Source organism: Furipterus horrens, unplaced genomic scaffold (assembly GCF_987537825.1).
Source record: "Furipterus horrens unplaced genomic scaffold, mFurHor1.1.pri manual_scaffold_1, whole genome shotgun sequence".
Lineage (NCBI taxonomy): Eukaryota > Metazoa > Chordata > Mammalia > Chiroptera > Furipteridae > Furipterus > Furipterus horrens.
The window spans coordinates 201,550,936-201,575,902 of NW_028327171.1; the positions used below are offsets into that span (position 1 = coordinate 201,550,936).

At 38.3% G+C, this 24,967-nt stretch overlaps 1 protein-coding gene across 1 annotated transcript; it reads left to right on the forward strand.

Moving 5' to 3' along the window:
- The first annotated feature begins 3,157 nt into the window (after nucleotides 1-3,157).
- On the forward strand, nucleotides 3,158-24,967 carry ATIC (5-aminoimidazole-4-carboxamide ribonucleotide formyltransferase/IMP cyclohydrolase). The gene is made up of 16 exons (XM_090268766.1): nucleotides 3,158-3,204; nucleotides 3,545-3,671; nucleotides 5,866-5,942; nucleotides 6,734-6,800; nucleotides 9,401-9,489; nucleotides 9,796-9,947; nucleotides 10,275-10,431; nucleotides 12,077-12,202; nucleotides 13,048-13,155; nucleotides 13,991-14,076; nucleotides 14,934-15,023; nucleotides 17,235-17,363; nucleotides 21,549-21,641; nucleotides 22,839-23,021; nucleotides 24,292-24,447; nucleotides 24,752-24,967. Exons 1-16 carry the CDS (start codon nucleotides 3,186-3,188, stop codon nucleotides 24,869-24,871), a joined length of 1,779 nt encoding a protein of 592 aa, XP_090124892.1. The 5' UTR covers nucleotides 3,158-3,185; the 3' UTR covers nucleotides 24,872-24,967.

The following is a 24,967-nucleotide window of genomic DNA, read 5'->3' on the forward strand; positions in this document are numbered from 1 at the left end:
TTGTACCACTTTCTTTAAACAATGATCAACACACACCCATTAATATGAATACATACCAACGGATAAATTTGCATTATTTATATACAATATTTCCTGAAGTTTAAAACACACTTTCTTTTTCTTATATTTTTATTTTCTTATATTGGAATGCAACTTAAAATTAATATAGAATGTTATACCTCTCCTACTCAACAATAAAAAAGTTGATATAAAACCAATGGTACATCTTAGAATTGAAAAACTCAGTGATTGCTCCTTTTAGGCTGAAATTCATACTCCCAGGAGAGTGTCTTTTCCTCTTAGCTCTCTTAATACCCATTAGACTGAACACAGACTTTAGAGTGGGAAAACACAATTTCAACTTTACCACTTCTTAGCACCGTGACCTTGAGCTTCTACAGGTCTTCACATTCTGCATCTGAAAATTGAGAGTAAGAATACAAGTTCCCTCGTTGCATTATAATGAAAATAAGTGATGAGAGCAAATCAGTAACTGAAAAGCATAGTAGTTGATTACCTACAAATGTAGTAGGTTATCTTTGACAGAAATTCTTAGTTGATGCTAATGACCCAAGAAACGACCTCTGCTGCTCCCTAGTGGTAGTACCTTCTCCTGGGAGCACCGTCAAGAAATAAATCATCTTTGCTTTCCTTACTCTTTGAGGAGGAGCTTTTACTTTGATATGCTTAATGTTTTGTGTGGAACAACTGCGTGACCCCACTGCATAAAAAATATTTATAGAGAATAATCTAAGTAGAAAATGGTTTAAGTATTCTGCAATTGCACTTCCTTGAACTTCTCCATTTCTCTGCCTTTATGAAGCTTAAATGTCCCGAGTGCCCTCCTTTTAATCATTCCCGTCCCCTTGCCCTTAACATCTTACTTAGCAAGTGTGAATTTTGGATGGGGAGAAACAAGCCCGTAAATGAATTTGTGCCATGAGCACTTTGTTCACTCACATTTATGTTCTGTTACACGTAAATCCTCTGACCCCTTTCTAGTTTGCATTATCCTTAAAACTAAAAAAAAACTAATAATTTTATTTAAACAAAACTTTTTCTAGATTCCTTTTCCTTTTAGACAAGTTAAAAGTTTTTCTTGAGAACAAAAATTGTGCTTATTTTTATTATGTTATTTCAAGGACCTCTCCTTGCCCTGTACTCTCTTGCTATTATATCCATGCTGAATCAATGGTACTTCCAAAAAATAAAAAAATAGAAAACAAATAAAGGAAACATTCTTAAATTCTTATTGAAAACCCAGCACCAAAGAGCCCAAATAGATTATGGTTTGGATTTCACAAAACTTAAGCTTAAAAATGATATTTATTTAGAGCCAACATCCCTTAATATTTAATGACAAAACAGTGATAATAAATTATACTTATGCTTTTCTGAAATAATTCTGCTGCTTGGAAATTTTTCATCATTCAGATTCAATAATAAATAGATGCAGTGTATAGTCTCTTGGGTCTGATATTTAATGTTAATCTTAGACTAGAATTTTGGGGGGGAAGAGACATATGACAGATGACAATTGTGTTTCATCTTCTAACTGAGCATATGGAGTCTTTTTTTCTTTTCTTGGAAGGCTACACATTTTTTTGCTCCAAGAAAAATATTGAAGTGTTTAATTATGCTATTATTGTTCCAAGTGATCAAAAATATTTTTCTTTTGCTATTGATTTTTTATATGGAACTCTTCCCAGTATTAGACTGAAGACTTTAGTTTAACCTTGTACACAGACCTTTTCTCTCTAAACACTTAAGCTATTGGTTCCAAGGTCTGAAAATATGGTAATATAATATTAAAGGTTTGATTTTTTATGAATAAATTCTGAGAAAGTACACCTGATTAAGTGAGTTAATCTTTATAAAGTGTAGAGAACAGTGTGCAGTATGCAATGATATATAATTGTTAGCTATGTATTTATAATGGCACAGGAACATTGCTACAGGTATACATTTGTAATGAGCATTACACATTGCTAGAACTCAGTATAACATGTTTTGTTGAAAGGAGCTATAAATATCTATATATATAAATCCATATATTTCCTTTAAAATTTAATTCAGATAAGATTTTTATGAAAATCCTAAAATATGAAAATTTATTTTCCAGGTATTAAGCCAACATGTACACTTTTAAATCTATGTATATATGCAACTCTTTTATTTCTAAGTTTAAAAAATGACATATTAGCAAGCAACCCTGAAATGAACACTTTCATATGGTGGTCACTGTTCTGCTATTGAGCATGAGGAAGAGAGCAGAGTTCACCCTCTTCCTCAGTCCTCCATGGGAACATAAGGAGCATCTATATCTGTGTTCTATTTCTGTTTTTTGAAAATGATATATTTTACTTATTTATTTTTTTATCCTCACCCGAGGATATTTTTTTCATTGTATTTTAGAGAGAGAGGAAGGGAGAGAGAATGGTAGAGAGAGAGAAACATCCATGTGAGAGAGAAGCATCAATAGATTGCCTCCCCATCCGCGGTTATTTTCATTTAAATCTATATGTCCTAAATATGGTCACTACAACATGTAATTAAAATTATTAGAAATACTGTTTTGTTATTTTGGTTCTAAGTCTTAAAAATGTGGTATTTATTTTACACTTAGAGACATCTGATGCTGACTTCGTTTTGCCTCTACTACGTGAACTGTGAAGTCAATCACTTAATTTTTAATCTTTAGGTCTTCGTTTTATATTCTTAGCTTTATTAGAATAAAAGGATGCTAGGACTGCCAAGCTGCTGTCTACCTTTGCCGACGTATGAACTATGAACTTTTCCTTGTGTTTCTCAATCATTTTGATACTTTCACCTACATTCCCGCTTGAGGACAAACTGCCCTGGGCAACAGGCGTTTGAATGAGGCCCTGGGGCAGCCACATCCCGCGGGGCGGGGACCAGTCAGGCCCGCAGCGTGAGATTGGGGCGGGGGTGCTTCAAGCGTAAGGTCTGACTCTGGGAAGGTCAGCTGGTACCCGTCCCTTTCAGCCTGGAGGCTCCGATTTCGGGTCCTAGAAGGATCGGGGCGGGGGCGCGGCGGGCCAGGTCACGTGACCCACCCGGGCCGGGCTTGGGGATCCCGATCTCCTCCAGCCGCTCCGCCCCCTTCTGCACGTGGCTTCTGCTCTGCCGTGTCCCCGCTCTCCCCGAACCCCGCTACCGGTACCATGGCACCCGGCCAGCTCGGTGAGCTCCTCGCGCGTCCTCGGGGAGCCGCGCCATCGGTGCCCGTGCCCGCCTGCGTCTTCTCTCGGCGATGGCGGTCGCGGGGTGGGCTCTAGGGTGGAGGGGGGGCGGTGGGCCTGCTGCGCTGCAGGCCCGGAGGTCCCGGCCCGCAGTAGTGCGGCTGCCTGGGCTCTGCATAACGCCCCGGGTTTGGGACTGGGAGTGTGGGCGGAGGTGATGGTGCCCTTGAGTTCCGTGACTGTTCTCCCCAAAACGCGCCTACCCCCCCCCCCCCCGCAAGGCCCTGAAGAACATACTGTCATGTACAGCGACTGAGGACGAAAAATGCCTTCTCTTCCAGCCTTGTTTAGTGTGTCTGACAAAACCGGCCTTGTGGAATTTGCCAGAAACTTAGTTTCTGTTGGTTTGAATCTGATTGCTTCTGGAGGGACTGCAAAAGCTCTCAGGGATGCTGGTCTGGCAGTCAGGTAAGACACAACTTAGTTTTTAGTTATGTCCCATCAGAAAGTAGTATGAGCACGTTAACCAGAAGGTAATGCACGCCAGGCACTGAGCAAAACACCTCATTTCCTCCTGCCCAGCGCTGTGAGATTGGTACACTGCTTACCCACTTTATAGAAGAAGAAAGTGAAGCTCAGAGACATTGGATAACTTCTGCTCAAGTTTACAGTTAGTGCAGCTATCTAGAGTTAGTGGAGTTAGGACCCTGGGTATCCTCATTCCAGAGCCCCCTTCTAAGTTGCTCTTCTGCACAGATTAATTTAAGCGGGCTGGGTCTTTTGCAAAATCAACTCAGTTTATGATTCACATGGTCTGTTTTGACTGGCTATGTAGTAAAACTGTTGACATTCAGATCAAGTCTGCGTCTTTTCCCATAGCATCTCCGGTAACTACATGAGGTCACAAACCTGTCATTCATTCCTTCATCCATGTGCTATTCATGTCCCGGCTTAAGTGGTGGGAGAAGGAATGAGCAAAAGGTAAATCAGGCTTCAATTCTTGACATCAAGGAGCTGGCATTCAGGGAGATGGAGTAACCACTGAAAGTGTAGAAAATGAAAAAGACGAGAGGGCAGCTGTAATAAACCGAAGGGATAATTCAAAGGAAGGGCATCTCCATCCCTACCATATATTTTAGAAAATTAGTGAAAGATCTGTCTGCTTTTATTGTCATGTGGTGCATTCCCTCTAGATCCATGTGGAGATAAGAGTATTACCTTTTTCATCTTGTAATCCTGCCCTACGAGAGCAGTACAATTTGATAAGTTCATATGGCAAGAATGCCTTACTATATTAAATAAATAAATGCTTTTTGTGTTCCAGAGTCTTTCTGCAGCACCTCTCTGATGTGGTTTGCATAACAACCATGTGAGAATCATGGAAGGCAGGGCGCTGAGACTCCAAAGCTTGAACTCTGTTCTGTCCATGGCCCCATGTTGGGTGGTTTTGTAGTAGGACCCTTTAAATTAAGCTAGGTCCTCATCTGTCGCCTCTCCCCCTGCCCTGCCCCCCACCAAACTTTGTGCTGTGGAAACCCTTCAGACATAAAAGGAGAAAAGTATAATGAGCCCTTATGTTGATGTCTGTCCTCAAGTTTATTTATCAACTCTTCGGCTTTGTTTGATCTGAACCTCTACCTGCTCCTCGCTTAGCCCCATTATGGCTCTGTCTTTTTTTAAAACTTGGGAATGTAAATGTGTTTTCCATTAAAGTGACATTGTTACCACCTTTAAATATATATTAACTCATGCAATTCTTACACTGACCTTTTGGGGTAGGTAGTTTTATCCCCATTTAATAAATAGGGAAATTGAGGCACAAAGAAGTCAAGTAGTCCAAGACCACACAACAGTTATAAAACAAGGATCCAGGATTTTGTGCTAGGAAATTAACCTTGAGGTGTGAGATAAATCGATGAGATTTTAATTGGTGAGCATGTATCAGTGAGCATTCTCTTCCGAAGAAGGCAGTTGTTACACACAAATTTTTCAAGGTAAAGGATCAGCAAGCTTTAAAAAAATATATATTTATTTAGTTTTAGAGAGAGTAGAAGGGAGAGAGTGAGGGAGAGAAACATCACTGTGTGGTTGCCACTCACAAGCCCCCAGCTGGGGACCTGGCCCACAACCCGGGCATGTGCCCTGACTGGGAATTGAACCAGCTATCTTTGGTTTGCAGGCTGGCACTCAATCATTGAGCCGCACCAGCCAGGGCAGGAAGCTTTTTAAGTACTACAAATGGTGGTTAATTCTAAGTATAGATTTGCCTTTTCTCTTTAACAATTATCTTCAGTGGGAGGGACTGGATTTTGCTTAATTCCAGGAAAGGGAATTTTGAATTGGAAACTATAATGTCACCAATTTGTCCATTTACGTTGGAACTGCAAATCATTTTGGTCAAATAGCATTTGCAGATGTCCCTCCTTAATAGGAGTGTCTACCCAGTATATTCTGTATCCTGTGGATAGAATTTGCTGCTTTAAAATGTTTATTATTTTTTTACAATAAAGGCAGCATATGTTCGTCATAGACAATCTGAAAAAGGTGAAAAATATTAGAGAAGTAACAAAAATGGCTTGTAATTCTGTTCAACATGTTAATGTGTTTCCTCCAGTGTTTTTATAAGCAAAAGAGTAGCAATGTTCTGTTTACCTATTTTCAGAGATGTCGCAGAGCTGACAGGGTTTCCTGAAATGCTAGGAGGCCGTGTGAAAACCTTACATCCCGCAGTGCACGCTGGTAAGTAATTGATACCTTTAATATAAAATAATCAGTAGTTTTCAGGAATATTTTAGTTGAATGCTTGGTAGAATAAACAAGGAAAAAGGCAAGACATAATCTCAAAAAAAAATATATATATATATATACACCAATTTTGTCACATTTGATGCTGAAGTTCATAATACATTAGAACTTGTTTAAATTTAGTGTGCTTTTTGTGTGATGAATTCACGTTGTTTTTCATCTGCTTGATATCAGCACTGACCTGAGAATTAACTTAGAGTGATAGCTCCTGCTGGAGTTAATAATATTTAGATTTTATGTTTGAAAAGATTTTATCATGATTCAAACTTGGCATAAAGCCTGACCAGATAACTGACTTTCTAAAGAATTATTTCTCAAAGTGCTGTACTTTCTTCATTCATCTGAGACAACAAATTGCATATCAGTCAAAAAGGGTGAAAAATAAGAATATCACTAACTTGCCAGTTATAGTAAAATTGGGCAAAATAAAAGACTGTAAGGCTAAAAATTAGGTAAACTGTTTACTTATGGGAGCACATCGATTAATGGAACTGGCAACAGTTATGTGAGAAAAATTTTACATTTTGTTAAGAAAAGGGAAATCAGAAACTGATTAAAAACAGTTTTTAAATATATCCGCTAATCTTATTTTTAACTACGTGTTTGGTATTCTTAACTAGGCTATGGTAAAGACTTCAGCTTGATTGATGGGGCAGTATTGGAAAGAAGTACATACCTTATTCTGAGTAGTTTTTTGAACTAATATTTTAATTTTGTTGAATTAGGAATCTTGGCTCGTAACATCCCAGAAGATAATGCTGACATGGCCAGACTTGATTTCAGTCTTATAAGGTAAAAATTCAAAGTGAACTGTTAATACAGGAACAAAGATGAAGACTATTGCCCATTTTCAACAAGGGGAATAAATACTCTGTAAAGTATATGATTGTCTAACCCCTAAGCTGTACACCTGAAACCAATACAAAATAAAATTTTTTTAAAAAAGAGATTACCATTAGGTTTAGTTTTATGATTGTTGACCACAAACATTTATTGAGTACCTTCTGTGTGGCGTTGTACATGTGTTAGCATTTTGGTTTTTACAAGTATATATTAGCAAAATGCATACTTAAACTTAAAACAACCTTTGCTTTTTGGGGAAGTTATGATCTAAACGTTCATATATACAAGCAACTTATTTGCATAAAGTTGCTCACTGTTTCTTTTAAATATAAGAGAGAAGCTTTATTTGGATACAATTCACATACCGTACGATACCCCAACTTAAAGCATACAGCTCAGTAGTTTTTAGTATATTCAGAGTTGTGCAGCCATCATCATGGTTAATATTCGAACGTATTTGTCACCACCACCCCCCAAAAAAATACCCATTGACAACCACTAGTATAATTCTGTATGTTTACCCATACCAAACATGTCACATCGACGGAATCCTACAATATGTGATCCTTTGTGATAACTTCTTAGCATGTTTTCAATGTTCATCCATGTTATAACATCAGTACTTCGGGTTTTGGGTTGTTTTGGTTTCGGTTTTGGTTTGGTTTGTTTTTGTTTTGAAAGGCAACAAGCTTTCTTTGCAATCAAAAAAGAATAGCTTTTGAGAAAACGAATTCATGCAGAAGCCTAAAAAAGTTTTGACTAGGAGACAAAGACAAAGGGTATTTACAAAAAAAGAGAAAGGGAACAATTACATCAATAGAAGGAAGGTGTTTCTATTGATGCAAATAAGCTGCTGACACAGTAACACTAATTCTAAACAATGTTTTTAATTTTCAGTCCGGAAGTCATCAGTCTAGTAGTTATAATACCTGCTTTCTTGTTTTCTTTGCAAACAGTTCTCAGGGACACAATATTGCTTAAATACCTGTGATCCTGTTGAGCAAGTTCTCTTCTTAATTTACTGAGTGTTTTTATCATGTGTGAGTGTTCAGTTTTGACAAATGCTTTTTAGTGCATCCATGTAAATGATCAGGTGGTTTTGTCTTTTATGTTATTAACACTAACACGGTCTGTTACATTAGCTGATTTTTAGGTGTTAAGCCGACCATACATTCCTGGGATAAACCATACTTGGCTGTAGTATGTACAGTATTCCCTCACTTATCGCAGGTATTACGTTCTAGACTGCCCCCCACCCCCGCGATAAATGAAATGAAAATCCGCGAAGTAGGAACCTTATGTTTATTTTAGTATTTATATATATTTTAAAGCTTTATAAACCCTTCCCACACACTTATAAACAGTTCCCAGTCCCTTATTAAACTTTCCCACTCCCCTATTAACCTTTTCCACACTTTAATAAACACTACTTATGTTCTTAAACATATTCTACACTCTTAAACCTGTGTAACTTTAACAACATACGTATACAGTACCACAAAATCCCATAATACAGTGAGGCCGCAATTAAGTGAACTGCGATATAAAGAGGGACTACTGTATCTCTTTTTATATTTTGCTGGGTTCAGTTTGCTAGTATTTTGTTGAGGATTTTTGAGTCAGTTCTTGTGAGAGACACTAGTCTGTTTCTTGTGACATTTTGTCTCATTTTGGTATTAGAGTAATAGGTATTGGGAAGTGTTCCCCTTCTCTTCTCTTTTTCTTTTTTTTATTAGTTTTCCCAGTTGGGCTTGTTTCACTGGGAAGTCTGCCCACAGAGCTCCTCACGTAATTGTCAGAGTGGAGCTCTGCTTCGTTGGTTGTTAATTTTAGATTAGTTCTGTATCTTAAATTACTCTTTTGGCCTTCCATTTTTTAAAATTTTAATTTAGTACAATATTATATTAGTTTCAAGTGTACACCTCAGTGATTAGATATTGTATAACTTCCTAAGTAATCGTTCTGATAAATCTCATACCCATCTGACACCATACATAGTTATTAGAATATTATTGACTATGTATATTTCCTATGCTGTACTTCTATATCCCCATGACTCTTTTGTGACTACCAATTTGTACTTCTTAATCTTTTATCATCATTATATATGACCTCTCTGAAGACAAAACAAATATTTTATGCTTAGAACGATCCATCATTTTTCATCATTGTACATAATCCATTGGAAATAGAATCTAAAATTGAATGTTACATTCCAAAATGAGGACACTCTCTGTAACCTTGTATGTTACATGTATGTTAAAATTTTAAGAAGTTTTAGTGGCTTAGTAGTATAATGGGCAGCTAGGTTTACCCACACAGCAACAGTGAGCTGCTAAAAACATTCAGGCTGTCCTCTTAAGCCACTTCTGTTGACGTGTGTTCTGCAACATGGGATGTTTTGCCTTTTCACCATAAATTTTTAGAATTCTAAACTGTCAAGCTCACAGTTTACATTTTAGATTTTTAGAGGTTTTGGTCATGTATTAATAGCAGAGCTGTAAACCATGTAAGCTGAATTTTTAATGACAGGTACATTCTTCTTTTAGAGTTGTTGTTTGTAACCTGTATCCCTTTGTGAAGACAGTGGCTTCTCCAAACGTAACTGTTGAAGAGGCTGTCGAGCAAATTGATATTGGTAAGTTGGAAAACCATTTTTGGAAGACTGGCAGAAGAGAGGGTTATCGAAATTTTAAATGAGATTTTGCTTTGAAGTCCAACTGTGGAGGGACTAGGAAGTAGTTAGTAACTGCTCCCAGATTATATTCTGGGGTGACTATAATTCAGCTATATTTTCTCAGCTATTTCTTTGTGCGGGGATTCATCTGGGTTTTTTTCCCTTATTGTTATAAGTCAAGAATTAAAGCAGAAGTATGTGTACAATGTCTATTTGAAAGAGGTTAAACTGATCATGAAAATACAAGTTATCTTTTGTTTTTTAAAGGTGGCGTAACCCTGCTGAGAGCAGCCGCCAAAAACCACGCTCGAGTGACCGTAGTGTGTGAACCAGAGGACTACGCCGCTGTGTCCACGGAGATGCAGAGCTCCAACAGTAGAGATACCTCCTTGGAGACGAGGCGCCAGCTGGCCTTGAAGGTCAGGGTGCACTTTTATCTAGTGCAAGGTTTGCCAAGCCAAACAGTACTCAGTACTCTGGACTGTATCATCCACCAACGCTCTGCTCGGAGCTGCTGTTCTGTTATAAATGAAGAGCCCAAAATTAGAGAGGTAGTCCCTTAAAAAGATCGAAAGAGGACTGGAAAGGGAATAAATCACTGGGCTATTTAGTGCTGTTTGATGTCTTTCCTGCCCTGGATATCTGCAGGGCGAGGGGATGCAGTTGGCTATATGCTTAAATAAAACCGTTTTGTTCCCACTTTGGGGAGTGCTGCTAGCGTTTCACTCAGCTCCCGCTTTCTGCAGGCTTTTACTCACACGGCGCAGTACGACGAAGCAATTTCAGATTACTTCAGGCAACAGTATAGTAAAGGGATCTCTCAGATGCCCTTGAGGTACGGAATGAACCCGCATCAAACTCCAGCCCAGCTCTACACACTGAAGCCCAGGCTGCCCATTGCAGGTAGAGGCTGAGTACTCTGGGGCACCGTTTGCTGTGTTTGGGGTGTGTGTGTGGGTGTGGGTGTGGGTGTGTGTGTGCGCATGCCGCTGCATTGTTATCTGATGTGGTTCACGTTTAGGAGGTACATTACAATTTACCTCTTATATAGCCGCCTGAAGTTTGAGATGTCGAGTGGACTTGTGAACAAAAAATACTGAGATTGTCTGGGCTTCTGGAGAGAGGTTGAGTTGGAGGTGGAGGGTGCAGTGTGTTTGTCATATTAGATCATTTCGAAGACCTGGGACAGGGTGGTGTGGCCTGGATTTCACAGAAGAGGGTCAAGACCAAGCCTTGGGGTAGCAGCGGAGAAACCAGCAGGGGAAAACCAGGTTGGAAAAGGTGTAGAGTTTGAAATGGTTGGAACGCTGCTGAGAACAGGAACAGTGACGATTGGATTTGGGAATTTTAAGAGAAGCAACTTCCTTAGAATGATGGATCTGAAAGGCTAGTTGGCGTGGGCTGAAATAGGAATGTGAGGTTCACAGTGATAAAGATAATCCTTTGAACAGAGGAATTAGGACTTGCCTGGGTTTGTAGAATTGCAAGAGGATTGTTCAATTTTGGGTTCTGTTTTGTTCTTAAGATGAGCTGTTCAAACTTGTCCTACCCTCTGATAGAAGGGAGAGGGGGTGCAGGTCGCACAGGAGAAACTCGTGCGTGTGAAGGGTGGGAAGGCCTTGGAACTGCTAAAAACATTCAAGTGTAGGTTTTTGTGTGCATATGTTTTCAACTCATTTGTATAAATACCTAATATTTCTTCTCACTGTTTACTTTTTATTGCCTATTTGTTTCTCCTCTGCTTCTCCCATAAGTTCTATGAAGACAGTGATTTTTTTGGTGGGAGGTGGCTGTTTTATTCATAAGCAATACCCCAAGTACCCGGAACTATGCCTAACATTGCAGTAGGTACTCAGTAAATACTTGGCCAAGTTTTACATTTAAACGTATCTGGGATCTAAAATAACACAAAGGAAATGCAGTTATTTATAAGTTTGTTTTTTAGTTAATGGCCCACTATTTTTTATGTGCTGAACTTAACAAATGTTTATTCATAAGAAGTATTAACTTCTAAAAAGTCCTGCCATCATCGTTAAGAAAAGAGGCAATGCAGAGCTCTGAATTGTAGTCTTTGTTGGAACTGCATTTCTGCTTTCCCCAGCACCTACTGAGTCTGGTGTAAAAGAAGACAAATTCAACTCACTTTTCCTTCCTCTCCTCTCACTTACAGCTCTTGGCACTTCCGTTTGTAATATTATTTCTTAAATCAACAAAGTTTACAACTTAAATTTTATACTGCCTCTGTAATTGCCATAACTAATTGATCTTAGTTCTGTACTGAAATGGATCCCTGATCATCACTAGACTTGCCATCTTTCTTCCCTCCCGGTCGCTCCTGCTTTGTTCCTAGATCGGCTGGATCGGGCCCTCCGAGAGTGTGTGCGCACGTGTTTTCACTTTTCTCACGTTCTTATATATGTTTGCACAGGTCTCTTTGCCTCTTCACTTAAAACATATTTGTGCAATTTTGATACACGTTTTAAGAAATGTGCATATATCTGACCTCATTGACCCTTCTTGACATCGTTTGTTATTTTTGTATCTGTAGTGCTCAATGGAGCCCCCGGGTTTATTAACTTGTGTGATGCTCTGAATGCCTGGCAGCTGGTGAAGGAACTCAAAGAAGCCGTAGGGGTTCCCGCTGCTGCCTCTTTCAAGCATGTCAGCCCTGCAGGTAAAGCATTGCTCCTGGACCACTGGCACTCTTCCAGATGCCCTTCCTGTTCATTTTTAAAAGAATTTGTGAGTTCTCACGCAAATATAGACGTTCTGTGAAGTCTGAAACCACTTTTTCTCAAGTCTGTTAACACTTTCAGTATAGTAACATAATAAAATCAGATAATAAAATAACACAGATGTTATTTACATGTATGTCATTGTGTAACATTGTGAGATAAAAAGGTTAAGACATAGTTATTTTGTAGTGGAAACATGAAGTTTTAAAAAGTAAAAAAGTGAAATACCTTGATGAGGCATGACTGAAGGGTTTTCCACATGTTTGAGGATTGAACGGAGTAGACCTGAAGAAGTTGTTCTTAGGATACTTTATCTGTAACTTTTTATAGCCATCGTATGAGGGGTTTATTTGCTTTTTTCTTTTTATGTTGAAGTCAACTCCACAACTTATTTATATCACTGGTCTGTTGGACAGTCCAACACATTAGTTCTCGTACATTTATTCAGTATTAAGACAATGTGAGAAGGGAAGAAGTAAGCATTGTGTAGTAAGAAGCAGGATGGAGAGTCAGTAATGAAGTAAACTAGCTTCATGCACATGCCTGGCGCTGGCCAAGTTCAGGCATGTGGCTCTGTTTTCAGAGGCCAGAAGTGGAGAGTCTCTCCACTGTAACTGGAGTTTTAATGTTCAGTTATCTGGCCAAACAGATTTTTGTTTGATTTGGCACAGGTGCTAGAAATTATGCTGCATAGACAATATTAAGAAAAACCGCTGCCTTGATTTAGGAGTTGACAAGTAATAACTTGAGGTTTTTGGTTTATTTTGTGGTTTTCTCTTATCAGGCGCTGCTGTTGGAATTCCACTTAGTGAGGATGAGGCCAAAGTCTGCATGGTCTATGACATGTATAAAACCCTTACACCCATGTCAACAGCATATGCTCGAGCAAGAGGTCAGAAGAATCACAGGTTTTTTGTTTTTTTTTTAAAATAGAAAAGGCAAAGTTTTCTCTAAGTAGAATAAAATAGCGATAACTTTATTTCATTATAAGATTTCAAATTTTCTCTAACTTATTTTTTTATTAGTACTTTTGAATGATTGTATGAGTGCCTTGGAATGCGTTTGTTTATAAAAGTGTGTTAGTATTTTAATGTAATAAATGAAACATTTGGCATCTGGTGCGTGTAATTTCAGATTAGCCTGTAGAATGCATTTGAATTGCTTAATACATGACTAAAATTGTATGGTTATTCTGGCTGTACTGTATTTTGTTAGAATTATATGTTTCACAAATAATCTGATTTGTGAGTTTAATAACCTGTGAATGTTGTTACAACATTTATAGAAGGTCATTGAGAAACCTAATGTCATAGTTTACCTTCTGTAATGGCTTAGCTAACTGTGGTTCATGGACAGGATCCAGCCCACCACCTGTTTTTTGTAAATGGTTCGATTGGAACAGGGCCACATCCTTTGTCCGTGTGGCATCAGTGGCTGGTTCAGAACTACAACCAGAGTTCAGTGGTCGCACCAGAGACCATGTGGTCACAAAGCTTAAAAGTATGTACATCAGACTGGGCACAGGAAAAGTTTTCTGAGTGCTGCTCTAGAAGGTAAAATTAAGGGATGCTTTCTCACTATTTTAATTAAATAACTAATTATTATTTAAATCTTTTATAAACAGTAACAGATTTGAGAAATGGATTTTATATGATCATGTTGATGTTTTTTATACATTACCTTTTACTAATTTGTGATACATACCTCTTTTTAATTTGTATCTTCAGGGGCTGATAGGATGTCTTCATTTGGTGACTTTGTGGCATTATCTGATATATGTGATGTCCCCACTGCCAAAATTATCTCCAGAGAGGTTAGTGGATATTTATGTGTCCTGATTTGTGCATAACTGAGTAAAGCTTTATTTGTTCAGTGTTTACTGAAACTATAACCTACAATATTTATTTATACCCTGTGTAAGTTAATCACTTCACTGTAAACCTTTATGAATCTGTAATGAAAGAGTTTGTATAAAGGGAAAATATATAAACCACTCTGAAAAACTAATCTCCGTCCGCCGAGTACCAAACAGGTATTCCAGAAAAGAGAGGGTGATGCCGGGAATGGGGAGATGAACAGAAAAAAAAAGCTTAAAGGAAAAAAAAACTAGAAGTGAATCCTAAAGGGGCATGTGGCTTGACAATGTTTAGTTGCTTTAGGGATTCTTCTCATGACCACTGTCATCTCCAACCAGAACATGTTCTTTCCGGCACAAAATGCCACCCGGTGAACAGAATAGTAAGAAATTGTTGTTCCTCCTTAAGGGTATTAGAGCAAATCATTTATATGTTAGTTAAAACTGAAATGAACAGCCAAAAACTTTGAAAGGACAGCACATGAGATGCGTTCAGCCGTAGAAAGTTGTATTCCAGCATAGGCTTGTATTTCCCACGTAGAGTATAGTAAGTCCTCACTTAATGTCATAGTTAGGTTCTGTGACTTTAAGCAAGACAGTGCAGAACAAAACCAATGAATTGATATGAACAGAACTTGAAGTTCCTCCGGCATCGTATCAACAAAATGACGGTATTTGAGGACCTGCTGTGTTAGCGTTATCTGTTGGAGGTAGAAGGCAATACTTATGGCTACGTTCTTTGAAATAAATAATTGTCTCTAGATTTTTAAAGAGGTGTTCTCTAATTTCTTACAACAGAAAATATTTATTTACAGGTATCTGATGGTATTGTTGCCCCAGGATATGAAGAAGAAGCTTTGAAAATACTTTCTAAAAAGAAAAATGGGAACTACTGTGTTCTTCAGGTTAGTGAATTTCTTGTCTGAAATTGTCATATGCTCTTATTTTGTGTCTTTTTCCCCACATTTAATCTTTCCTTTATGCTGACGTTCTTTACTGCAGTTTCTTTATCCTGAACCCTGCAATTACTATTTTTTTCCTGTTGATTTTGGGTTTAAGATGAGAATACTTTTCTTACTCTTCATAAAGAATTTTTTAAATTTTAAAAATAATTAGTGTATTTACATGGTTTTCTGTTCAAAAGGTATTAGGGGCCATTTGAAGAAAAGTCTTTCCATCCTTTCCTTCTGCCACAGTTACCTTTTTTAGAAGTACCTTAATACTTAAAATGTTTTGCTTATCTTTCCTGAAATACATGTTTAGCACATATGGACATTTTTTCCTTTTTTTTTTTTTCCTCCTCACAATGCTCGACTATCTTGGAATTCTGTCCCGTGTCTGTGTGTCTTATTTAAACAGTCACTGATCTTGAGCTGCTGCACGATCCCTGCAATGAATAACCCAGGGGAAGGAGCCTTAGGGGTGGAGCTACGGCAGGATCGTCATTTTCATAGTCTTAGAAATTGTACAAGCAATTGTATGTTTTAATGGGAGTGTCTGAAGGTTGCCTGTTACTTAATACCATTCCCAGCATTGTGTTCCTAAACTGTTTCATCTTAGCAGTAAGATAGATGAAAATGGCATCTCATTATAATTTTAATTTTCCATTATGTGTGAGGTGAACATCTTTCCACATATAAGAGTATTTTTACTTCCTTTTTATGAACTGTCTGTCCATACCATACTCCGCTTATTTTCCTAATAGGTGGATGAGATTTTTTTTTTCCCTTACTAATTTTTGCAAGCTCTTAGGTATAGGGAAACTAGCCCATAGTCTAGGATTTTACAGTGATAAAGCAAAGAGTTAATTCATAATGCTGTTTTTTAGAAAGTATTGATATCAGAACATTTGTAGAATCACAGCTCCCTATAAAGGAAGTTATTAAGTACTTATCCTTCATTGTAAGATACCAAGAATTGCATGGTTCACCGTACATCCCACTTCAGCTTTTTAAGGAAAAAAGAAAAAATACTACTTTAAATACACATACTTCTTTCTAAGCTACTTGACAATAAGTTCAACCATTCAGTTAGCTGCCACTGTATTTTTTAGTTTCTTAATCGTGTCTTCTGTTAGAAGAGTATTAAGTACATGCAGCTTTAGCAGTTATGTGTAGCCACATAGACAATGTTTTCCAAACCCTGAGCTCATCATCATGACCCCTTCAGCGTCTGACAGTTTCATATTCAAAAGCATAAAAAATCTACTGGAGCTTCCTGTGTACTTGGAGAATTTGGCTAAGTTTACCTGTGGAAACAAAATGACACCTGTGGAACAACGTAATTCCTCCTGTCTAATGACGAGCTTCTTTTGATATCAGCTAATAGGAAGGCACATCCCAGCATTAGAAATTGTATCATACAAAGGAATAAAGAACATGTTAGAATTCAGGAAAATACAAAATAAGCAAAATTAACATGAGGATTTGCTTGTAACTTATAGACATTAGTGCTTCTTAAGTCAAAGATCATCCAAAGGGTAAATGAAAAAAATGCTGTCAAATTTAGAAAAATATCTAGGGAGAGACTAGTCTTACCACAGATTATTTCCACATGTTAATATCTTTTCAGTTCGAGATCTAGGAGAGAAAGATCGCAGTAAAAGACATAGTCCCTTTCAGGTAGCAAAGACAACAGAACCAGTCCTGTTTTCCCTCTTATCACTTCTTAACTTCTAATTCAAGTGTTGGGTATTTCTTAATAGATTTTCAGGAAAAAAAAAGGAAAACTAGAATTTAATTTCTGTGCCACTGCCTGTTTATTGGCAAATTTAGTTCAATCTGTTGATCATTCAGAAGATAGATAGTCATATAGATATTGATTTTAGTTAATGCAACCCAAAATGCACTTCCTGGAATCATTGTTTTAATATATTATATAAAAATTGTAAAACCCATCATACCCTATAGAGTTGTAAAACTATAAAAATTTTTGGCAGAAAATAGTGGTGCCTGGCCTTTCTTTCATACCTATACTGAAATTATCTTATGTATGTTAAAATTGGGGGAAAAATGTATCTAACCTTGCTTACAAACAAATCCTTTGTGTATAAATTAAGTGAAAAATTTTGAGGGGTGTAGGTATATTACTTTTAACTCTCTCCATTTGTATTTTAGATGGACCCATCTTACAGTCCAGATGAAAATGAAGTTCGAACTCTCTTTGGTCTTCGTTTAAGCCAGAAGAGAAATAATGGTGTCATCAACAAGTCATTATTTAGCAATATTGTTACCAAGAATAAAGATGTAAGTTTGAAAGTATCTGAACTGAACATTAGTAATTCTGTAGGTCTGTTTTTAGTATTTGTAAGATTGTGCATTTATTAAGGCCCGTATTTAAAACTGATGGATACGCAAGAGGCTGTTCCATCTTTGAGTCATCGAGTAAGTTTGAGAACTTAAAAAGCATGAATAAAAGACCATGTTAGAAGCTTCTGTGAATATGTATGGACATCGATTTATCTTCATTTATTCATAAGTGAGATCATGCCTTTTATAATTCTGTTCTGCAACTTGCCTTTTTTCATACACTGAGCTACAAATGCATTTATCAGTAAACATATATCCACATCTTTATCCGAAAGGCCACACAGCAATTCATGTATAGATGTACTATGGTGAATATTTTGGTGGTTTTATTTTTAGCGCTGTGATCAGTGTTTTTGTGAGACAAGATTTTGCTCTTGTGCCTTTGTCATCTTTTAGGAAGGACGTATTCCTAGGATAATATTGGTGGGGGTTTTTTTTGTAATTATATATTACAGCATTTAATACGATAGCACTCCATGGAGCAGAGAGGAGACTATTATCTCTATTGTGAAAGTCACAAAATTATGACAGGGGAGACGATTAAGAAGTTTGCCCAGGTTGCACAATATGGAAATGGATGAGCTGGTAGACGTTTTCTGAAATCTTTTCATTGGGCCTCCAGTGTTGAGGGATATTTTTGCTGGGTCTAATGTTGGCTGTACTTTTTCTCAGTACTTCAGATTAGTCACTCCGTTGTTCTCTGATCTTGTCTGCCACTGTCCTGGTATTTTTGATTGACTGCTGGTCATGGATAAAATTATAGAGATACTTTGAGGTTCTGGATGGCTTTTTCTTTTTCTCCAACGAGTTGGCTTATTCTTGTGGCAGGCACATCACTTGGAGGCAGATCATCTTTATTCAGGCAGGAGTTGAGCTGATTTGATCATGGGTTTCAGTCTTTGTAAGGTCTGGTCTGTTTATGGTTCACCCCTGTTCTGCTGAAAGCCAGAGGGTCCACTAGTACCACTCCAGTCTGGTGTACACCGAACTGTTTTTGCCTGTTGTAAGACTCCAGAGCTGTACTCAGCTTACCTCTGTGTGTGTTGCCTGCACTTTGGAAAATGCCTTGAGGGGACAAGCATGGATGGTCACACTGGTTTCTCCCTCTCTGAGATCATGCTTCTCAGTATGTGCTCTTTTACTAGCCTGTGTTTAGCTTTTCTCTTTGTCCTTAGCAGAGGATTAGTCTCTTAACACGTCATTCACTGAAACAAAAATGAGGGGCCACAAGCTGTTCCCAGGTCTGACTTTGAGGCTTTAAGTAGAATTGCTGAAAATGAGCTTTAAAATCTATATTGGGATAGTTCTGTTAGCAAGCATATGGTGATTAAGACATGAACTTTGTTTGTTGATTTATTGGGTATCCTTCCATTTTTAACTTTGAACATTATTTGGTGTCCTGAAGTATAGAAACGTGTGGGCGTTATACGTAGAAATATCTTTTTGACCTTTGAGTTTATTTCTTGGCCATGGCTGTGAGCTACTGGGATTTCCACATGGAAACTGTATTTTGCAACAGTGTAATTTTAAGCAGCTTACTGTAAAGTGAGGCTCTTTTATTACTTATTAATCTGTTTGGTTAATGTATCTTTAGAGAAACAGAAAGGGTATTGACCTAGATTCCATGGTACCCGTGTTGCCTAACTATTGAGACACTGACTTTGTAAAGTTTTCCTTTTAGGTTTATAGGTATTGGACTGATAAATAATTCAGCAGTTTTTGATAGATTTTGTGCCTCTAGGTGTGCTAGCTTAGATTTTTTTTTTTTTAAAACAAGGATTGAGGGTATAGTTTTAATTGCTTTTTTAATCTACATTCTTCTCTACTTGTTTCATATCTGTTCTTAATAGAAGTCTGCGAACTTAAGGATAAAGAATGATGGTTTTATCTTCCTTTGTATTTCCCTCCCTTCTTTTAAAGCAAGTATTTGTTAACATTCCAGCCTCAAAATCATCAGATTGAACTGTTAGGTCTAAGACAGTTTCAGTCCTGAGAGAGTGGGAGAAGCGTAAGGAGTGAGTACTAAGCATCGATGAACATGCCTGAGCTATTTCCTCTTCCACTGTTGTAACGCAACTTTAATTTGCTTTAACTATTTGTGTTGTGCAGGTAAGACCCTCCATCTCATTGCCATCCGTCCCTGATTTGTCTCATATTCCATCATCCTAACTCAGAACAGCAGGTTATAGAAGGTAGACATCCAGGAGCCTGGCACTGGTTATTTATTCACCTTTTTTAGAAACAGAGGAATAAATGTATAGTTGGTGACTCATCAGACAGCTGCTACAGATAGGAAAAGGTGTATTTCCTTAATGGCACCTTAGAATTATAAATTCCTAAGAAATCCTAACAGTATTTTTAAATTAAGCTTGTAATTTTGAGAGTAAAAAAATAAAAATAGAAATTGTAGGTTCTCAGGCAGCTTTTGAGAGCTCCCATGTTCCTTCTGCCCCGTTTCCCCTAATGGTGAACGAAGTCTTGCAGAACTGCTGTGCAGTAGCACAGCTGTGGTGCTGGCTTGAGTACCCAGCATTCCCATCCCCACAGGGCCCCCTTCCTTCCTGCCGCGCCCCCTGCTTAACCTTGGGCTACAACTGAACTGCTCTCCCTTTCTGTAAGTATTGTTCATTGTACATTCGTGAACAGGTTTTCCTGGAGTATAAGGTTTCATTTATGTTATAAATGCCCTGGAGTATAAATGTTAGGTGCTGAACGGTACTGTTTAGGTGCACATTTAGTTTTTTAAGAAACTGCCAAACTCTTTTCCTGGGAATAGTTACCATTTTACATTTTACACCTGTAGTATATGAGTTGTCCAGTTTCTCTGCATTCTTACCAGCTTTTTTTTTCAGATAGGTACCTGTGTGGCAGTGTCTTTTTTTTTTTTTTTTTTTAATTCTTACCTGGCGATATATTTATCGCTTTTGGAGAGAGAGGAAGGGTAGGGTGGGAGGGAGGGGGAGAGGGAAGGGAGAGGAGAGACAGACAGACAGACAGACAGACAGACATCAGTGTGAGAGAGAAACATTGATCCATTGCCTCCCATAAACTCCTCGACCAGGAATCAAACTGGGAACCTAACTATGCACACTGACCGATAATCGAACCTACAACCGTTTGGTGTGTGGAGCAGTGTTCCAACCAACTGTGCCACCCAGCCAAGGCGGAAGGTCTCATTTTAAATAGCATTTCCTAATAACTAGTAGTAGACATTTTTCCATGTGTTTATTTGCCATATGTATATCCTTTTTGGTGAAGTATCTCTTCATGTCTTTTGTCAACATTTTCTAATTGGATATTTTTGTGGGTGAGTTTCAAGAGGTCTTTATATATTTTAGGTATTAGTTCTTGCTGGTATGTGGTTTACAAATATATTCTTCTAGTCTGTGGCTTGTCTTTTTATCCTCCAATACAGGGTCTTTTGCAGAGCAGAAGTTTTTTATTTTGTTGAAGCCTGATTTATCAGTTTTTCAGTTAGCTAATTTATCGATTACCTGCTGCTTTTGTCCTTTGTCACACACCATAGCAACATAGATCATGATTTTTTTCCATTCCTATTTCCTCTTTATATTAAAGGTAGTGACTGTGGGGCTGGAATAGTTGTTGTTTTATATTGGAACTAGTAGTTCACAGTGCGTTTTTTAATAGTTTCTACTTAGAATATTCTAAATAAAGCAGAAAGTGATCTTACTTGGACTTTCCCTGAATAGCCTTGGCTATTCTCAATGTTTTTTTCTGAACATAAATGTTATTACATCTCCATATATTTGTTGGTACCATGGTAGAGAAAACATTATTTATTAGTGTTGGAGTGGATATAGCATTTCTCTTCTTGTGTGATATGTAAACAGCCTTAAGCCAGAGTTCTTGCAAAGTGGCATCAGTTTGGGTCTGTGATGCATTAGTTATTTTGCAAAGTTCCACGGCAAATACAGTATGTCCAATATTGATATTTTCAGTAAAACACGCTGATGCTTAGCATGAGTAGCTAATTCCACATTCCACTCTGCCGTTTGAGAGATAGCTGCATCGCTAGTCTGTTACAATATATGCCATGTAAGATGCTTAAAGGTAAATGAAGTTGAACTAGCCTGGTGCCGTTCACCATCTGTGTTTTCTCAGTTGCCAGAATCTGCGCTCAAAGACCTCCTCGTGGCCACCATAGCTGTGAAGTACACACAGTCCAACTCCGTGTGCTACGCCAAGAATGGCCAGGTAACCGAGCTATGCAGCTCACCTGGGGGCTCTTGTTTGACAAAACAATATTCAAAAACCCATCTGCATCTGGTACTAGACCACCCGAAGGGGAAAATTGGCCAACTTTTTTCTCCCCTGGGTTTGTCAGTATTTCCTGAGTAGGTTGGTGGACTGTTCAAATGAATGATGATTAACAAAAACCTTTGGAACTAGGTATTAAAGTTAGCTCCGAGTAGCTTGTTGCCTGGGATGGGTTGGCACCCTTTGTTTGGATTAGTGGGACTTGAACAGCTGCTATAAAGCTGGTTTGTTTACCCCCCTTCCACACCATTGGTAGAAGAGGGAGTAAAGAATGATGATACCACCCACCAGTCCATATTTTTACAGCTCATAGGGTATTTTTACATATATTTTTTTAGGTTATTTTACCAAGAAATCATAGACTAGGAGTTAACAATTATATCTTAAAATCAGGTTTGCTGAGACACAATTTGTATTCTGTAAAATGGACCCTTCGTAGGTGTAGGGTTTGACCAATTTTCACAAATTATATAGTTGCGTCGCCTCTACTGCAGAAAAGTTACGCAGCACATCTTACTATCTGGTGTCACAAGCAAGCTGTCCTATTAACCTTCTTCCCCCGTCCGTGCTCCCAGCCTCAGCCTCAGGGCCAGGCTCGCCCATCACTCAGGCCTCTCCTGCCTCCAGGGCGAGCCCGGTGCTGCCTTGGCCAATGCAGCCTGGGAGCCTCTCTTCTCACGCGCCTTGGGCTCTTCTCTCGGCATTTGTCTGGCCCTTGAGTGGGAGGGTGCATATGAATCAGTGGGTGCCCTGGAAGGCCCTCTCAAAATGAGAATTGAAGTGATTGTTAACTGTTAAAAGATTGCTTGTCTCTGACAACAGAAACCTGGGAGACTGTGGCTACTGGTCTCCTCAGGTTCTGATAAGTTCTAGTAAGACCATGCTTCACTACTGATGTTCAGGAGTTCTAGAAACTTCCAGAACATTAAGAGGTCAGATGTATAGATATTAGTCATAAATCTCTTACCTGCCCTCACCTTTTAATGACTTAATAAGTATTTACGTTTCTTTATTTTAGCCTGCTTTTTTCCTGCCACAAAATTAATAGGTAGATTTTGGGGGATCTGCACAAAAGATCCTTGCGGCAGAAGTGTAGTTGGAAGAAGTATTCATTCTAATGTCCGTGTTCTTCAGGTTATTGGCATTGGAGCAGGACAGCAGTCTCGGATCCACTGCACACGCCTGGCAGGAGACAAGGCGGACTTTTGGTGGCTCAGACATCACCCGCGAGTGCTCTCCATGAAGTTCAGAACCGGAGTGAAGCGAGCAGAAATCGCCAATGCCATCGATCAGTATGTTACTGGAACCATCGGCGAGGTAAAAGGCTTGTCCTTGGGTTACGGGTGGAGTGTATTATTATGTTTGCCCTTTTCTGTGTGACAGACTTTACTTTCATAACTACAGAGAGAAAATGCTATCTTTTTTTTTTTTGAAATTCTATATTATCTCAAGGTGTGCATCTAAACTTGTTACCGATTTCTCATTGTCTTCTGTCTCATTTAACCCATTTCTTACACCACACATTTTCTCTTTTTAAGTTATAACCATTGGTGTTTAGTTCTGTATGTTCGTATTTCCCCTGTTGATTATGAGCTTTCGATGGCAGGGACTGATTTTCACCACCTTGAGGTGTCTGTCACAGTACCACGTAGGGTGTGATAGGTGTGTATTCAACATTACATACAAATTCTCCTCCACCCATATTTCCTCAAGCACCATTCACAACTCAATATATTTCTGTTAACTTTCATGTTCTTCAGTATCTTGATGTATGGGAACATTAAAATCGCAAGTGTCAGGTAGCCTGCCAAAAGAATAGGGTTTAGCCCAGTTTCTGGATATTAGCAAGTGCTTAAGAAATACTGGATGGAAAACAAGAGAAAGGTCCTGTGATCAAAATCTTCGCAGTTTTTAAGGGGCATGTCTACTGCACTGAGGTGTTCATTCAGGGACAGGAATCGTTAGTGTAGTGAGTGTCACTGAAGGGTGAGGCTGCATAGCGTGCCTTGTAACACAAGGACTTGAAGCGTGTATTTTTTCAGTTTGGTATTACCAAGCAAAGCCCTGCTAATTTTCCTGGAAGAGTATTTATATGTGAACAGGAATAAAAGTATATTTTTTAAGCCAAAAAAATCACCCAAAATGGAAGTACTTTCTGAAACTATGAATACTATGAGTTGTCTTTAGATTTGTCTATAAGGCTGTCCATGTACTTGAGACAAATTGTATAAATGTAGTTTTAGAATATCCCTCCTCATCTGTTCCTTTTCTTGCTTTGATACAGGGGTATAAACTAGTATATTTAACTTGGGCAAAGATTAAAGTACAAAATATATTTGGAATACGTTGATGTAGAAAGTAAATGGTATAGTCTTTATTTGATACACTTAGAATCAGTTTTCTTTGTAATGAAATGTTAAAAGCATTAAAAGAGAGAGAAAGAGATTCTAGAAATATGACTTAAATGTAATTGTCATTATTTTTACTTAAGAAGGCCTAGGAAAAATGCCTGAGTGCTTCCCAGCATTCTTGCATCAGTGAGTCCTAAAGATGGTGTCGGAACCTCTCCCTTTTTCCCCACTCGTAGGGTGAAGATTTAGTAAAGTGGAAGGCACTGTTTGAGGAAGTCCCTGAATTGTTAACTGAGGCCGAGAAGAAGGAATGGATCGGCAAGCTCAGTGAAGTTTCTCTCAGCTCGGATGCCTTCTTTCCCTTCAGGGATAATGTAGACAGAGCTAAAAGGGTAAGTATGGAATGGGTATACATTTGCAGAGAATTGATCATTGTATAGAAACTTTGAGAAAACCTGCTTCTGATTTTTAAGTTCTGTGAGTTCATATATTTAAGCTATGGCAATGTGCTTTTTCATTGATATTTAGAGAATTGTTTTGACTACTCCTTTTGATGTATGGATAGCTCAAATCACTTTATTTTGCCTTTTTGACTGCATAAATAAGTCGGCAAGGTGAATCATTCTCAGCTTATGCTTTTGAGAGGTGGGTTTTGGTTTTTGTGTGTTTTTATATAAAATTGTGTTTCCCGCTCAGAGCGGTGTGGCGTACATCACTGCTCCATCTGGCTCTGCTGCTGACCGAGTTGTGACTGAGGCCTGCGATGAGCTGGGGATCATCCTCGTGCACACGAGTCTTCGGCTCTTCCATCACTGATTTCACCGCGCCCTGCTCGAAGGTTTGCTTATCTGTAGGTGAAAAATCATGTGAGAAATTTTGAAGTCACACTTTAAAAAAAAATAAAACAGTAAA